Source organism: Streptopelia decaocto (assembly GCF_964273445.1).
Source record: "Streptopelia decaocto genome assembly, chromosome: 9".
Taxonomy (NCBI): domain Eukaryota; kingdom Metazoa; phylum Chordata; class Aves; order Columbiformes; family Columbidae; genus Streptopelia; species Streptopelia decaocto.
The window spans coordinates 10,846,513-10,863,796 of record NC_138664.1 but is presented as its reverse complement, the minus strand read 5'-3'; the positions used below and the strand labels follow the sequence as shown (position 1 = coordinate 10,863,796).

At 45.2% G+C, this 17,284-nt stretch overlaps 1 protein-coding gene and 1 long non-coding RNA gene across 2 annotated transcripts; one reads left to right on the top strand and one right to left on the bottom strand.

The window, feature by feature from the left end:
* Positions 1-8: 8 nt before the first annotated feature.
* On the bottom strand, positions 9-14,772 carry SLC24A1 (solute carrier family 24 member 1; the record flags this gene model as incomplete). Its single annotated transcript, XM_082061441.1, has 9 exons — positions 9-884; positions 1,584-1,750; positions 2,606-2,695; positions 3,045-3,248; positions 3,908-4,011; positions 6,189-6,269; positions 11,708-11,816; positions 12,089-12,151; positions 13,861-14,772. The coding sequence occupies 9 exons, from the start codon at positions 14,770-14,772 to the stop codon at positions 635-637; spliced, it is 1,980 nt and encodes a 659-aa protein (XP_081917567.1). The 3' UTR covers positions 9-634.
* On the top strand, positions 5,615-16,416 carry LOC309443987. Its single transcript, XR_014184897.1, has 5 exons — positions 5,615-5,824; positions 6,661-6,755; positions 6,836-6,973; positions 15,260-15,469; positions 16,248-16,416. It is a non-coding gene; the product is annotated as an uncharacterized lncRNA (long non-coding RNA).
* Positions 16,417-17,284: the final 868 nt, after the last annotated feature.

Sequence of the window (17,284 nt, the reverse complement as noted above, 5' to 3'; positions counted from 1 at the left end):
TGGCAGAAAACTTTTCCCCTGATGTGCACCACGTGCTCTGTGCATGTTTTTTGAGGTACGTGTACGGTACCTGTTGTGGATGCTTTGTCGTGGTGTTCACCAAAAGGATGAGCAGCTGCAGCACAAACCTGGGGACCCGCTGCGCTTGGTGCTTTTCTGCAGCGGGAGGGAGGGAGTTCACTCCTGGCACACAGGATTGTGTCTGCACAAAGACTTCAAGCAGGGTTTGGGAATTCCATTCCTACTGACGTAAAGTTCACTGATTTTGGTGAGTTTGAGCAATTTACTTAAAGTAATTTAGAGTGTGTTCCTGAAAATATATAATGAGTAAATATTCTGTACTGAAAATCGGCTCCATTAACTTGAGGGGTTCAGCCATACTGAAAACTTTGTGCGAAGGCCTAAATGTTATTTGACATCTGTCACTTCGTTATCTGATCTTTTCTGACCCTAAAGAAGAACAGTAGAGGCTGCTATACCACTGGAGAATTATTTATTTTTTTAGTATGTTAAAGATATTTTATTCTCAGTAAGTTTGTTAGAATTCTGATTGCTTTTTGCCAGTAGAACAATTGCTACCTTAAACCCTTCTGATTTTAGCATATGTTCCCATACATCTTGAAGCGTCCAAATGTCATACGGAGACCGGGCAGGATATGATCTTGTCTTCTAACATCACACTGATGATCAAAAACACGAAGTAAAGAGCAAACATGGTGAGCCCCAGCAGTTTGTTCATTTTCCATTTACATGCAGCGATTGAGATAATCACGAACAGGAGCATGAGGAAAAGGAGAACGATTGCGCAAAACAACCCGTTGCTGCTGACCGCAACTGGGCTGAGTCCATTGAAGAGAGAAAAAAGGAACCAAGGAACTGGCAAACTGCAAGAAAAGGAAAATAATTGAAATAAATGGTTTAAGGCAGTTCATTTTCTGCATCATAACTAAGCAATTTCTAAACTGTTATGGAGAAAAATAAAAGCACAACTGCATTCAGTATAATGCAGCGTGAATAGAAAATTGATGTTGTTAGTGTCAAAAACTGCATTTGGATAATACTTGCACTATCATAATGCAATCCAAGAATCAATTTTCAAATAATACTTACGAATTAAGCATCTGAGCATGCTATTGTAAAGTAGTGAGTGCTGGTGCTTTATTGATGAGAGATTCAGACACTGAGCCTGGATTGTGCAGGATCTGCACATCTGAGTGAGTGGGGAAGTGTCCTGTCTGTCAGTCTCTGGGTTTTGCCAAAGCTTTGCTGCATTTTTCTCTTGAAAAATCAATGATTTTCTGTTGATTCCGAATTAGGTGCAGATGGCGCTGTTTCTGGTTTGAGCTACATACCGTTATTTGAAGCTGCAGGACAGCGACCTGAACTATGCAACTTAATGTTCACTGTTGTACTAAGTTATAAAAATCTCTGTTTCCTGACTAGCTGAGGTTTTAAAAAAAACAAAACAAAACCAACACAGCTGCCTTTTACAGCTAAAATGAGATCAATTAAGACCCGGTTGGAATAAAAACAGCTTTGTATTTCAGAAGAAAAGCATCTTTCAGCATTGAACTGACACTCACCCAACAGTGATATCGAAGATGTTGCTGCCGACAGAGCTGGACACGGCCATGTCACCCAAGCCTTTCCGCGCCACGATGACGCTGGTGATGAGGTCAGGAATTGACGTTCCTGCTGCCAGGATGGTCAACCCCATAATTTCCTCTGATATTCCAATTGTTTCACCAACCTAAAAACCACAAAGTTGGGTATGGCTGTTAGTTTTGTTTTGGAACATGGAATTCAATTGCTCTGTTCAGTCTTTTAGGCTTCATGCCATATTTGAGTTAAAATATTTTAATCCTCTTAAACATGGTAGCATTTTTTTTCTGTTTTACGGCATAAAAAGTTGAATTTCATTGTGAATGTTGATCTTAGATTTGCTCTATAGTGTAGGGCATCTGATTGCACTGTTGCCAAGACTGAGCAAGGTCAAGTCAGCTACAACACGACTCGTTCTGTCCCAATTTCACCTCTTCTGGTGTCTTCTCCCTTTCCCTCTGCAAAGTTCCCATCAGCTGTGTGTGATCCAAGAGCTTTGGGAAATGACAGTCCTTGGATTTATGGCTTGATGGACTCTACTGTGATTGTGCAATAGATCACTAAATCCAAATAGTGGCCCTGGTTCTACAAGATGTGAAGTCTTATTTCCCAGAATGCCAGGGGAACATTAAGGCAATAAGAGCTGAGATCATTTAGCAGCTTCCAGAACTGGTATTTTCCTAGAATTTTAATTAGGTAAGGGATAATTATTTTCTGCACAGAAGCATTCATCAGTGAAAAGGCAGTATTAAGATAAATGTTGACGGCCCTTTTCACTGATGCACGAACTCCCTTGGAAGCTCTCAAATAATAATGACTCTTTGTCAAATCAAAAAGAATGAAATTGAAAATTCCCTTTTGGGTTCTAACAAAACAAAATTTCTCCTGTTTTGATGGATGAGTGCAGCTGTAATTCATCAGATAAAATGCCATACTGACACTGTTCTCTCTATTTGCTTGTTCTGAAATGGTCTTATTTGCAGAGAGAAAATAAACCCCTCACCTGGTGAGCCCACCACACCATGAGGTAAGAGAATGCAGCAATCCAGATGATGGATCCAAAAAACGTGAGGACAAAGAATTTTTTTGAGTCCTAAAATCAAGTTTGAAAAGGAAAAACATGGAGAATTTTCAGAAAAGTTAACAATCCCTGAAGGAAGTTATTCACCCAAAACACTTCAATCAATTGCTTTAGTGTGGACCTTGGTGTCTCTAATTGTATTAGTTTGATTAGATGACCAGTAATTGAAGTCTTCTGTGGTTTATTAAGTGTCTGAACTATGCTGTGCCGCAGCTGGGGCTCCTGTCCCGCTCCCTGCAGCACTAACAGCACTTGGAGTACGCACAGACTCTCGACACGGAAAAATAGAACTGGGGAGTCTGCAAAGGGAAATCTATAGTGCAGTTAATGAATCCAGACGCAGAAGAAAACAGATTCTTACTGGGTTTCTAACATCAGGCATAGTGCTCCAGAGAGGGAAGACAATGGGAAAGAGGAAAAGGTAAATTGCTTGTTTTTTCCTAGTTTCTGGCCATGCAAGAGATAGCGGCTCATCATTTTCATCATCATCATCTGCGCTGTCGTCATCGCTGTCTTCCTCACTCTCGGAGCTGCTGTCTGAGGACGTATCGCTGTCTGAAGAGTGCTGTAGATCAGGGAAAAAAAAAAAAAGCCAATATGTTTTCAATGCTTCCGCATAAGGAGCTGCACAGGATTTATTCACCATGGTTCTGCCAGATTTATAACGTGGCTGGGGGCAGCCGCAGCCTGCATCTTGCTGTTGTGGCACAAATTCCAAGCCCACCCTATCGCTGTGCCTGTGTACTACAGTAATTAATTGGTATCGGTTAACTAGAACCAACTTTTATACAGGGTTCTGACACAAATCAAACATTTATTGTGTGTCCTTGAAAGCCCTTTCTCATTAGAACAGCAAATCACATCAATTGAAAGGAGGGATCAGGGAAGCAAAATGAAAATGTTACTGATGAGCAAAGGGCAGGAAGATGCTTTGTCTTCCCCTACACTGGAGTCTCCCTCTGACCTCAACAGAGTAATTTGAAGAGAAAAAAACTGGACAGTGTTAGTCGCTGTTATATTTTGGAGCTGATTTGTCTTTGTAATCTGAAACGTTTCACCTAACACTTTAATATATCTCATCACTACACACAGTCTATTAATAGTTGCCAGTTATGGGAAATGAATTGGGTTCTACCCCAAAAGCTCTGCAGAGGGAAGAACGAAAGTGCAGGGGAAGTCCGATCTGAACAGAGTGCTTCTTGCCAATGGTATTTATTCCAATACCTGTCCATCCTGTGGTGTGTCTGCCTTCTGTTTGTCTTTGCTGGGCTCGGAGTCACTGGCAGGAGTTAGCTGAATGGTGCCCGGTGCCTTTTTTTCCTCTTCTGCTAGAAGGGATAAGAAGCAACACCGGTTTCAGTCACACCGGTCACCTTCCCTTGATCAGCAGGGAGATTTGAGCTCCATACAAAAACGTAGTATTTCATGTTAAACCCAGCCTGATTGCTTCAGTTTTCTGTTTATCCTCCCGTTTAATGTGGATTGTGACGACTAGAAGCAGGGCATAATCTGGCACAGAATGATCCCTTGGTGCTCCTATGGACTATCTGAAACTGCTGCAAGAGGCACATGCACAACAAGAAGGAAATGCTAATCATCTGATCTACAGCTGATGGACGTTTCTTGGTTTCAGTCTGGAGATCTTATTAAAGCCATCCTTAAAGGCCAGAAAGGACATAAGGCTTTGCTTCCTTTTTTTTCTAGTAGAGCATGGCCTTCTCCAAGGAACTGGGAAATGATTGCTATGTGCTCCCAGACTTCAATCCCTAATAGTTTGGTAGGTATTGAAATGCAAATAAAAAACTGCTGACACACACGCGGAAATAACTGCAACGTCCGCTGTGCTGCTCCTCTGTTAACGTATGCACCCAAGAGGAACATGGAAACCTCTGTACAGAGCTCTGTAAAATGTGGATAACACAGAGCAGAGGTGAGGGGCAATGCCCGACTCTGTGCTCGGTCATAGCAAGGACCCTTCTGGGACGGCTGCCATTTAGGGGAAGGGATCCCGTCTGTGTAGTCAGGTCAGTAGGATCGTGTTATCCCAGGAATCACACCTGGACAAGTGTGATGGGAGCGGCTGAGAGACCTGGGGGTTCAGCTGGAGAACAGGAGCTGAGGGGAGACCTTCTGATCTCTGAACTGCCTGAAAGGAGCTTGGAGCCAGGGGGGGTCGGGCTCTGCTCCCCAGGAACAAGCGCCAGGACCAGAGGAAACGGCCTCAAGTTGCGCCAGGGGAGGTTGAGGTTGGATCTTGGGAACAATTTCTTCCCCAAAGGGCTGTTGGGCATTGGAACAGGCTGCCCAGGGCAGTGGTGGAGTCACCATCCCTGGAGGGGTTGAACAGGAGATGAGGTTCTCAGGGACATGGGGTAGTGCCAGGGGTGGGTTAACGGTTGGACTCGATCTTAAGGATCTCCAAAATGATTCTATGGTTATAGGGTATCTTATCCTGAGCTGGATGTGCTGATTCAGTACAGAGCCTCCCAACTGCACTAGGGAGCAAGTCTAGAGGGAAGATTTTCAGAAATGTCTGTTTTCAGCAGGTGCTGGAGATTTGGGATTTCTGAAACCAGGGCTTAAGAGAGTTCACCTGGGGGACTTTCAGCCCCAGGTGAGAGACAGGGTGATAAAGCTTTTGGAACGTGCACAGCCCTATCTATGCACCAGTGAAGTTTGTGGAACACGTCATGGGGTTAATATTCATAGTTTGGTGAAGTCAATGTGGTGTTGATTCCTCAGACTGAGAATTTACTTATTTCTTAAATAGTATTTTTATTGAGTTTGGTCTCACTCACATAGGTGAGGGTCAATCCATGTTGTGAGGTCCTTGGGTGACTGCTGTAGTGCAGCAGTGTGCTTGTGGACGTGGGACCTTCCACACCAAAGTTTGCTTGTTTTTCAGAATCTCTTTCAAAACGTCACCAGCGGCACAGACCCACGGTGTAGCACAGGCCAGCTGCTGCCTCAGAATCGGCTCAGAAAGCCTGTGTATCAGTAGTGATATTGAAAAAGCAAAAACTATTACAAGGGAGGATGCACAGACCCTTAGAATTGATACAAAGTCAGTGTGGCTTTTCTCTCTGGAGGAATGTTTCATGCTTTTCTGCAAATGAGCTATATTTCCAAGCTAAATCAAAGGTACTTTGTTTTACTGAAGACCTTATTTGCAAGTTCTACCAAAGCTCAGCAACACAGCAGCATCCAGCCACTGTCTGTAATGGCCTCATTTCCCCTCTTCCACCCCTTTGGTGGCAATTTACACCATTCCATCCCTGTAGCACTTTCTGTTGGGCTGGGATCTCATTAACCACTCCCAGGCTCCTGTGAGGATGGCTTTTATTGCCCGCTGTTCCTGTACATCGATTAGCAGCCATCTGTGACCAGTAATAACAGAAAATTTGTGTTGGACTATAGTGTTTCTTTGCCAGCCCTTGGGCGCTGAGTGCTGGGAAGGTGAGGGATTGCAAAACAGAGCAAACAGCACGGACTCCTGTGTGCTCACCTTCTGGTTTGGATCCTTGTCCAGCCGAAGCCTCTGCCTTGGCGATGTTGCTCAGGACGTCAACCTTGTCTTTAAATTTTGCTGTGAATGAGAAAGACGCATTTGTCAGCTTTGCAAAGCCCCCTTTACCTGCCCCCCGACACACAGGCTCTCTCACCCTGTTCTTTGTGCATGGATTGTGGTTGATGATGACTTGTGAGTTGTCTTTCTGGCCGCAGTCCCAGGTTTTGGCTGTTGCTAGTTGATTATAGCTGTTATATTTAAATACTTAGTACTATGCCAATTATGCCAGTAATTCAACATGTAACTAATACTTTCATATTTAAAAGAGAATCTAAGGGGAAGAGAAATAATTTCCAGTGCAGTAATACAGGGGATACCTGTACTTCATAGAAAGCGAATGCAGAAAGAACACAGGAGGAGTTATGATGCAATATAATTCTGTTCCCAAATTACTTGATTTTTTTTTCAGACTAGTTTATGCGCAAGCTAGAAATGACACCTTCCTTCTGCCACATGGCTACTGAAGAGGCTTTACTGTGCTGCTTGCAGCCTGGCAACCTGATGGTAAGGAAAAATAAAAACCTTTTCTATTTATCTGGAAAAGGATTGATTTCTCTAAGTATACATGAGTGTTTCCTTTGCAGGAGTTGATCTAAATTCCCAGTATCCAGGTTCAACTTGGCCCAGGCTGCTCAAGAGGTGATCTTCACCAGTGCAGTGTCCAGCACTGTATTTCTGGGACTGCTGAGGATTCCTTCCCCTGCAAACCGCGCTCTGCTCAGGTAAGCTGCTTTATTGTTGTTTTACACTGAACTGTGAACCAGTGTGTGTCTCTATAGTTAGGTGTTGTGCTCAAATATCTTAACTCCTCCTCTCACTGAAATGAGCAAGTTATTGGCTGAAAGAAAAACCTCATTTTGCTCTCATCTGTATTCTCTGTTGAGCTGCCACTGACCAAGCCCAAGGGTCACAGGGTATGCACATGGACACCAGCCACAAGAAACTGGCCGAGCTATGTTGGCTTGTGTGCAGGGCTGGAAATTAATTTCCTCTGAAAGTTTTATCACACTGATTTAATCTGCTATACTGTTGACTGTGCAACCAAGACGTGCTGCTGTCATTCGCCTCAAGGGCAGGGCCCTGACACCTTATTCATCACTGCGATACTGAGTTAATTGAAATAGCAGGTCCAAGGCCCCGAGCCATGCAGGCAGATCTGCCGCTGGGGAGATGAACCTTGTGAAAATCAGTAAACTCTGGTCTAGTCCAGTAGCTGGGACCAGCTCAGACATTAAGTCCTCTGGGGACAAGACCTATTCTGGTGAGATTCATGTTACCCTCTGACAGAAACATTTTTCACTAACTGGGATTCCTGCTGAACACTGGAATGGCAGGGCAGAGATGAAATGATGAGCTCTTCTCCTTTGAGAGGCTGCCTGGGACTAATGACCCTGACTCTTCCATGCTCCTTGTCAACACTGAAACCTCCCAGGGGGATGTGAAACACTTCGCTTTGTTCCTCTTCTGCTGATGCCAAGCAAGAGCGCACCCATCGGTGCAGGGCAATGAAAAAGTGACCTCTTGCTCCCAGTCTCCTCTAAGCACTGGGCAACGCATCTTTCTGTCCAGCTTTTCCCAGAAGCTGTTGGAAAAGCTCCTGTCAGTAGGGTCAGGGCGGTCAGGCTCAGCCTGGAAGAGATTAAATAAATTCAAGCTCCTGGCTTCCTGCCCTCAGCGAGGCTGCAGGCTGAGAGTGCCAGGGTCAGCAGAGCCTGCGAGCATCTCTCTGTCAGGATTAACCAGATTAGGTCCAGCCCGCTATCCAGTTCTCATGAGATCAGCCTCTTTAGAAAAGGTGTTAAGTCCTCTGACACACATTTCAAGCAGGATGGACAGAGAGGGGAGGAAGAGCTGGCTCTAAGTTGGCCAGATCTGCAGGTCAGCATGGGGAGGAGGGATATGTGTCAGCTCAGTCCTTGCTAGTGCTGGGATTAGCTGAGCAGGGCAGCATGCTTGCCCTGGGGTGTGTGGTCCTCTCCCCAGGACTGATCGCCCTGGGGCACCCGCTGCACTGGGAATTCTCCCTCTGAGAGCCCCTCACACAGGACGTGCTGCTGTCCAGGGGCCCTGAGATGCTCTTTGGAAAGATTCCCGTCCTGTGGATTGACAACATCCAGGCTGGACTTAAGGTGGCAGCTGAGCGCTTACCTGGAGTTTGGCTCTTATGTTTAATTAATTCTTTGGCTCTAATATTTAATCTAACAGGACTAGCTTACAACATGAACAGCAGGAAGGGATTTTTTTTCTTTAAATTTGGATAGAACCTGGAGGATTTGGAGATTCTGCTGTCTAAAAGTAGAGGGGGAAAAAAAATCACGAGTCCTTTTACCCCTTAGTATCATGATTGTTTTAAAACAAGTGACTGCTAATAAAACAAGGAGAAACTGTAGCTGCCTTCAGTCTTCCAGCTCAGCTTCAGCCTGCAACACTGCCTGCTGCTCTATTCTAGTCTAATTTCCAGACTGATTAGCTTGTTAACTGGGACATCCAGAGGGCAGACAGCTCATTTTGTTTCATACAAGGGAAGGGTTGCATTAGGAACAGTGAAACAAAGTTTGTATTTCAGACTTCTACTTTCTTTCTAAGACCTCTGTCTCTGGAACTCAGTTTTGGAGGCCCCAGCGCTGGCACTTTTTCCACATTTTTGTTCTCTTGCTGCCCTGAAAAGGCTTCTGTGCTGTCCAACTAAAATGTAACTCCAGCATAAGGAAGGAAACCCTACAGAGATCCTAATTTCAGCAGGTTAAGTTAGGAACTGCTGAGAAACAGTTGCCAACTTTCTTCTTTTGCAGAGAGCTCTTTACCACAGCCTCTAAGTGCTGATGCTGTAGGCATTGGCAAGAAGGAACAAGGACCCTTGAGGAAAGATAAATTGCTTTGGGATCATCTTTTATGTTGTAACCTAATTACAGAAGCATGTCCAGGACAGAGAGTGCTGCAAATACTGCAAAAAGGACTTTGCTGGTGATGAGTGGGAACCAGGCACCAGCTGGCCTGAGTGTACCAAAGGGCTCCAGCACTACTAGCACAAAGGCTGAGCTTGCAGTCCTGATCTGCTTTTCATGTTCAAACTCTTTGTCAGAGTCACCCTGGGGAAGTCACTTCACCTTTTTGGCCACTCAAGGCACTTTGGTTTTTCAGTCTATTCATAAATGATTCCTTTTCTCCAGACTCCCTTTTTCTTTAGCGATGAATTTCTCAGGGTAAGGAGTGTCTCCTACAAGATGCACAGCACCTGGGACACTGTCTCTTTGATTTTGAGTGCTGTGCTGTTGAAATATCAGAAACTTTCTTTATCATTATCTTTTCTAAGGATCTGTCTCTGTTCTGACTGTGTGGAGTGGGGCAGAGGTTTTGCTCTTAACTAGATGTTATTGTAGTAAAGGATCTAAGAAACAACAACCTTTTGGAGAGACTGTAGCCAATCCTCACATCATCCCTGTTGTGAATATTAGACTTGCTTAAGTACACATGGTGACACTTCCATCTAGTGGCTGCCACATACTGAGACAGTAACTCACCTTCTGCCCAGCTGAAATGAGAGCGGGAGTTGTCTTTCAGAGAAGATCCAAACTGTTTCCCCCAGTTCCATTCATTCAGTACTCACAAGTCACAGTAATAACTGCCTCTTTAGCAAAGCCAGTGGCTCACAGCTGCATTGAGAGCCCCCAGCAGTGTATTCTGGGCCAAGCTGGCCATGGCAGCGCTGGAACACTCTCCTTGGTCTGGGTTGGCATCCCCAGGCCCCCACAGCTCCTGCTGAGGTCCCAGGGTGTCACCAAGCTGAGGACACCAGCCCGGCCCAGAAGCGTGTGCAGCCCTGGGGTGGGCAGATGCTGCACAGAGACATTTAGAGGTGTGACAGGAAGGGTGACAAGGCGCTGGTGTGGCAGCAGTCCCTCAGGTCTGGTACCTTCTGATGCTAAAGGCAATAGCATGTCCTCTCATAAGTTTTTGGTTTCATCCTTGGGATGTTGATGCCACCTTTTGGGGGCAAACCCTGATGAGTCTGGCTCGTTAGGCCGCTGTTAGTATTATGATGGGTCCCTTCACTAAAATCTATCAAAGCAGACATTTATCTGTCTTGCTGTCCTTACCAAGCCTCCTTTGTTCCCTTGACCAGTTTGTGCAGCTGGGATTTTGATCTGGAGAGTCCTTTTTGTAACCTCTGTGACAGACACAAGAGGTGTTGATCTGCTTAGCTTCAATCTCTCTTTGAATGGACAAGAGATAATCTCTTTAGAACAAGTAGGGCAGCGGAGGGGCAGGGTGTGTGCTGAGCTAGGAAAGAAAATCTAAAACCCATCCTTTTTTAACATGCTTCATCATTTCTTGGAAAAATTAACCTCCATGCTCTGTTGTATGAAAGTTGATACAAAGCAGCACATTAAAAGTTTGTGTACAAAGACCCTGAGTGTGTCTGGAGATGTGGCTTCTCTGCACCCTGGGCAGTTTCAAAGAAGGTGTCTTAGTCCTGAGCCGATCAGCCCTTGGCCATGAGGAGTTGGCCCATTGCCTGCAGAGTGCCGTGGGTACAGTTTATCATGGCAGGGAGGATAATGTGGTGTTGCAGGTGAGCTTTTAGAGGTGCTCGGTGTAAGTCTAAATTAAGTACAGGCTGGCTTAACCATCATAATTAGAACCTGCTGTGTGTTTTAGTTCTCAGCCAGGATTTTAATGACTGTCAAAAAGCTAATTCTTCAAGAGTTTTAACTTCTTTTTCTGCTCCTTCAGGTTATGTCTTGTGAGGGGCTGTGTACATAGCTGGGGAGGTGTATGAGCTCTCCCCGTGTTCATTTTCCCATTATAAATCAGACTGATAGGTTGAGCGGCTCTTTCTCAGAAATGTAGTCAGTACTGAATGCTGCTCTTCCAAGGTTGGGGTGAAGTCTGAGCTAATAAGAGGAAGGAAGATGTGACGCACTATGAGATGGAGAAAGCCCATAACTCTTGTTTGCTGCTCCTGCTGTCAGAGGAACAGCAGAAGCTGGGGAACAGCACTGACCCCATCACCAAGGCCCCGTTCAGCCTGGCCTGGGATGTCTCCAGGGATGGGGCATCCACCACCTCTCTGGGCAACCTGGGCCAGGCTCTCACCACCCTCAGTGTAAACAATTTCTTCTCCATGTCCAGCCTGAATCTCTCCTCCTTTAGTTTAAAACCATCACCCCTTGTTTTATTGCAACAGGCCCTGCTAAAAAGTCCGTCCCCATCTTTCTTGTCAGCCCCTTTTAAGTACAGAAAGGCCACAATAAGGTCTCCCTGGAGCTTCTCCAGCTGAACAACCCAACTCTCTCAGCCTGTCCTCCCAGCAGAGTTGTTCCAGCCTCAGATCATCTTTGTGGCCTCCTCTGATGAGCTCCTGAGCCCCAACACCGTGACACCCAAAAGCTGAATTCCCAGTTAAACTGTTGTGCTGCAAAGCCCCGTCCCTCAGCCATGGCTCATTCGCTCACCTTCGGCCAGGGGGTCCAGGGTGTGGATCATGAGCTGGAAGATGGTGCTGCGCATCTGCGAGTTGTGGAGGGAGGCTGAGCTGCTGCCTCGCTGTAAGGCCGACGAGGGCTATGGAAAGGTAGAACACAGCAGTCAGTAGCAGTTTCCTCCTCCAAACATCTCCACTGTGGGTTCCTCTCTGCCCCGAGGACGCATTTATGCGGAGGCTGATCTCCCCAACACATGGAGCAGCCTCAGCACGGATTTTAAACAGCCGCTGCATTCAATTCATGTGCAATTGCATTCATATGGGCTGTTTGTAGCAAGAGACATGCTCTTGAGACAGCAGGCCAACCCATCCTTAAATAAATACAGGTCCCTGTAAAGTTGCTTAGACCTACCTGCAGCTTCCTCCCATCTGCTGGCTTCTTTTTTCCATCATCTGCAACTGCCACACTGCTTTTCTGCGTGCAAGCAAGAACAAACACCATTGAACACCACTACTATTTCACCTGCTTTTTCAGGGTATAGTGAGAGCTCTTCAGGCTAGTGGCTGTGAGACAGTGGGAAAGTTAATGCAGGTGACTGTGCAAGGATGCTACTGCAAGAGCTAAAGCCATGTGCTCTCCTTAAAACCATGTGGCCTCCAAGAGAAACAGGATTCTACCTACAGCTCCTCCATGAGGATGGAGGTACCTGGAGAAGGACTCAAATGTTCTCTACCATCTGATTCCTGTAGATACAGGTAACCCTGACTACATCCCCAAACATCTGCATCCTTACTCATTTTCCAGCAGAGAGAAAGTGAAGGTGCAAAGGGATATTTTTTTTCCAGTGATCAGCACTACTTTCCATATAGGTACGTTATTTTTCCCCAGGTTAGGTTTGGCAACTCTCTATCATGCTACTATGTGCTAGTGAGAGTTCTCCATAAGCTTAAAGTGCTGGTTTTTTTCCTTCATTCTGAAGGGTTGGATTCAATCTGTGATAATTTGTTATGTTCACAGTGATGAATGTGTACAGCTGCAGTATCTTGCACATGTATCCCTCTGGAATGTAAGTCCCAGCCTCAAGCCCTGATGGAAAGACAGTCCGGGAAGAGAAAAGAAAAAGATTTTCTCAATTCAGCACTACTTCAGCTATCCTCACCCCTCTTTCTTTCTTACCTTAAATTATGTGAAGGGAGTGGCAAGACCAGAAGAGGCAAAGCATGCGTGAGTGTCAGTGACAGACATCTACTAAAGCATGTCAAAAGCCAGAGGACAACTTGAAATGTCATGGTTTCTGCTTGACAGTTGGCAGTAGCACAGGTCGAGGGGACAAAGAGGCATTAGAAGAGGTGGGAGGGACAGAGGAGGAAAAAGTGGGCAGGTACACTCAAGAAGACAAAGTCCCAAGTGTTTTGGAAAGCATGTCCTGGCCAGATCTGCCAGTCTGAAAGAGTAACAGGCTTTAGCGACACCTTCAGACACTCTGTGTAAGCAGCCAACTCTTCCTTCAAAAGACAAGGAGTGAAGGAACCTGGTCTCAAACCTGGAGTGTGTAGTTCCAGTCCCAACCCTCCCTGTCCAAGCAGCAGTGACACACAGAACTGTTTCTCTGAGCACCTGCAGCTGCACTCAGTGTGTGGAAATGGGATCTGGGTGTTTCAATCTTGGTGCCAGCTGCTGACTGGGAGAGGTGGCAATGGTCACTAAAGGCTGCCAGATCCCCTGCTGCACTGCAGATTAGGTAATGACCGATTCCACCAGTGTCCCAGCAACACACCCAACTTCAGTGCCTCTTGTCAGAAGCCTCTTTTCCTCTCTTTAACACAGAATTGTCCAGTCATGTTCCCAGACTAACAATGTGTTCCTGTAAGTGGTTTCTTTGAAACCCCTTTACAACAACTGAGTGAGCAAAATCCCACACATCTTTGAAAGTAGTTAAGCGGTTGCAAACAATATCGTTAGTAATAGCAAGGGTAGAATTCCCTTTTAGTGTTCTCCAGTTTCTTAAAATCTCTACTATCTACATTGCATGCCCTTAATTTTATAACCATAATTATTCACCAGTACCTGTATCCTGAGGTTTGTTTGAATATGCACTTTGTGACGGAGATGCAGATTTTCTTTCTGGTTTACTTTAGAACAAATTATTTCCAACTTGCCCTCTGAACAATAAGGACACCAACCTTCCGTATACGCTCTGCTGATGCTGCCTGCACAGCATTTAGCTTCTTGTTCAGCTCCTGCTTCACCCATTGCTCTAGGTACACGTTGTGTTTCATAGTGAACACGTATGTGGCATAGGCAGTCAGTAAAAGGAGGCTTTCCCACCAATCAATGACACTGTCTAGGAAAAACAGGATGAGCATCAGTAAGTCTACAATGTAGAATGAGATGTCTCTAAACAAGGGCCACCATGTCAGGTGGAGTATCTCCCTCGAGAAGAGGGCACAGGTGCCAATGACAAAGAGGATATTAAACACGGCCGAGCCCACAATGGTACCGATGCCCACATTGCTGTGTGAGATGAAGACACCTATGAGGGAGGTGAAGAGTTCGGGTGCTGATCCACCTGCTGCCATGAAGGTGGCTCCAGCCACATCGTCAGAGATCTGTAACTTCTCTGTGATCACTCCCAGAGCAGGGACAAAATACTCATCACACACTATGGCCAAGGCCACAAACACGTATATCATGCCAAAGATGTGAAGTACAACCCACCCTTGCCTGCGTTCTTCCACACTGAAAAGGTCCTGGGGATATTCTGCTTTGGACTCGTATGGTGGCTTTGCACCTGGGTAGCTTTCACTGACGTTTTCTTGCCGCGGTGTCGTATCCACGGATGTTGTGATGGGCACAGTTGGCTCAGGATCCACATATATACAGTGCCTTATTTTGGGTGCTGCTGTGGCATTGCCTGCGACAACAGTCTTGTTTCTGGAGGCCACTTTCTCAGGGTCCGTGGTGTGGGGTGCTGTGTGGGGCGCTGGAAGGGCAGAGGGGCTGAACTGGAGCTGGTAGAGACAGAGGACCAACACTATAGCAAGGAAGAAAAAGATTCGGTTCCGTTGTAGCCGCCTTCTCCGTGGTAAATGCATTTCCTAAAGGTTCAAAAATCAGAGCCGTGTCTAGAAGCCACTGACGACTTCTCTTGATCAGCAGTTTGCTCTTATATCCACCATTGGGGTTTCCAGCTGATCTTAAGCATCAGGTGTGAAACTGTGTGACACAAAGTGTACAACCCTGCAAAAGAAAATCTAGTGTAAAAAATACAGTACTGCAGCTTCTTACTGTGTGGTAACATTACCTCACTGACAGCTTTTCTACTTTTCAATAAAAAAAAATGGACTTAAGCAAGTAAAATCAGGCTCCAGTCTTTTTTAAAATTTATGACTGTAGGCTATGCTGATTCATAATCATAGGTTTTGCTTAATATACAGAGGAGTTGGCCAAGACAGTCCAATCTGAGCTGAATTCTGATTCCATCTAATGCCCATTTCCAGGAGCTGTCAAGGTTTGTGTCTTTATGTGAATCCAGTTGTTACTCATTAACAATTCATTAACAATTGGGTCTGTGTTCTGCAGGAGGAGAGGACATGGCTCCTGTCAAGGAACCTACTTTAAATTGCTAGAAATGAAGACACTGAAGACAAGATCATGCTGTCAAAACCTCCTTCCAAACACCAGTTATTCACCTAAATAAACTCAACAGGAGGATGAAAACCGCTCGATAGTTCCCAGCGATACCGCTCTGTGGCTCTCCAGTCCTGCGCTTCCACAGAACACAAACCAGGGGTGAGCTTTTTTCTTTCCCTTTGAGAAGAGCAGGAGGAAGACTTGGGTCTAGTAAAACTGAGGGTGCCGAATATCCATTTGTTTCTATGACTACATCTTTGCAAGCCTTTCTGTAGAAATCAGAACTGGCAAAGTGGAACTGTAATCACACCTTTTATTAGGGGGTAATTAGCGTACCTTGCATAATTATTTGAACAGCATTTTGAAAGGGAGAGAAATTGTAAATGCCAGAGTGACAGAGCCTGTAGCTGTGACAGGACGGAGACAGTGATTTGAGGCTGGACAGAATTTACCCTTCAGCACTGGTTGAATGTTTTACCTTAGAATATCGGTCTTCATGGATTTTTAATTTTTTTTCCCAGAGTGCGAGAGTTACATTATGCTTGAGCTGGATGCAAATCAGTTTTGTAAGCCATTCTCAGATAAGCTCTTCATGCAAGTTAGCACACACCCTCTTGCATAACACCCAGAGAAGTAATCAGCCTAAATTTCTTGCAAGACAGGCATTATTATCTTCTTTTAAATAGTTGGGAGGATCACTAAGGCAACAGTAATAGAGGGTCATAGGAGTACCTAGATAAATAGATGATATAAGCTTTGCTTTTCATATGTAAAAAGAGTTATGAACATGCATATGGCAGAATTGCATGATATATGTATAACAAACTGCACATTATTAGAAAATTACCTTTCCTAATAAATATAAGAGAGTAAAAATGAAGTACACAGAAGACACATGTATACACCCCTGTTTAAAAACTGGTTTTATTTCTTACAGATCAGCTCCGTTCTCACTGGTTGTACTGTCTCAGTCATGGGAGATCTGAAGCAACCAAACCCACCTCCTCAGCTTACCTTCCAAAGATGCTGTCCAAGAGGAAGAGGAGTACCAGCAGTCGAGCGTGGCGCAGGAGGCTTCTTTGATACTTAACAGCCAGTTGGGAGATGCTGTTGCAGAGAGAGGCAGATGGAAATGATCCCACTTTCACGATGTCTTTGCTAGCGCAGCCCTAATACAAGAGAGGGTCAGGTGTGAAGGACATATTACTGGAGGAATAGCCAATCCAGTTTAATAGCTGCAGCCCCTAAGAAGATTAAATAGCATTGTATAAATTTGGGTCTATCTCTGAAGCCAGTATCTTTGTCTCTTACTACAGGTTATTCTCAGTACGAGGGCAGGTGATTATCTCTGTTATAAACCACAACATGAAAGCAGCAGCTGTGAGACATGGATCATTCTCACGGTAAGTATGGAAGACAGCAGCGGAGTAAATCCCAAGAAAACTTACACGTAGCTTCATCTTGAGGCATCTCATACAGATGACATTCTAACAACCGCATCCCCTTATTGATTTATTTAAAATATGGATTGCGGGCTCCTTGGTTACCCTTTCCCCCAGCTTACATTTTTAAATAATCAGTTTGCATTCTGCGATTAGTTTGAAGGGACTTTGTTTTACATTAAGGATTCATAGTCTGATGTCTCTCAGTCCTTTACCCCCCACCAGGGTCAGGTGCCAGAAAAGTTGTAGAAACAACATCCCTTCATTTAGGATTCCTTACACTGACTCCCACATTTACAGAACTGGAAGAAGGAGGTTTGCTCGCCAGCTGGGACACTCTTCCATAAATTCTGTTTTTTAATCGTGCCACAATAGGCACGAGGCTGCCCAGCCTCAAATCAGTGTCTCCGTCCTGTCACAGCTACAGGCTCTGTAGCTCTGTAGATGCCACAATACCGGCATCTAATGAGCTGCTTTCCCTAGTGTGTGCAGTATCACAGACTTCTCCTTTTACTGACGAAAACACTTTTTC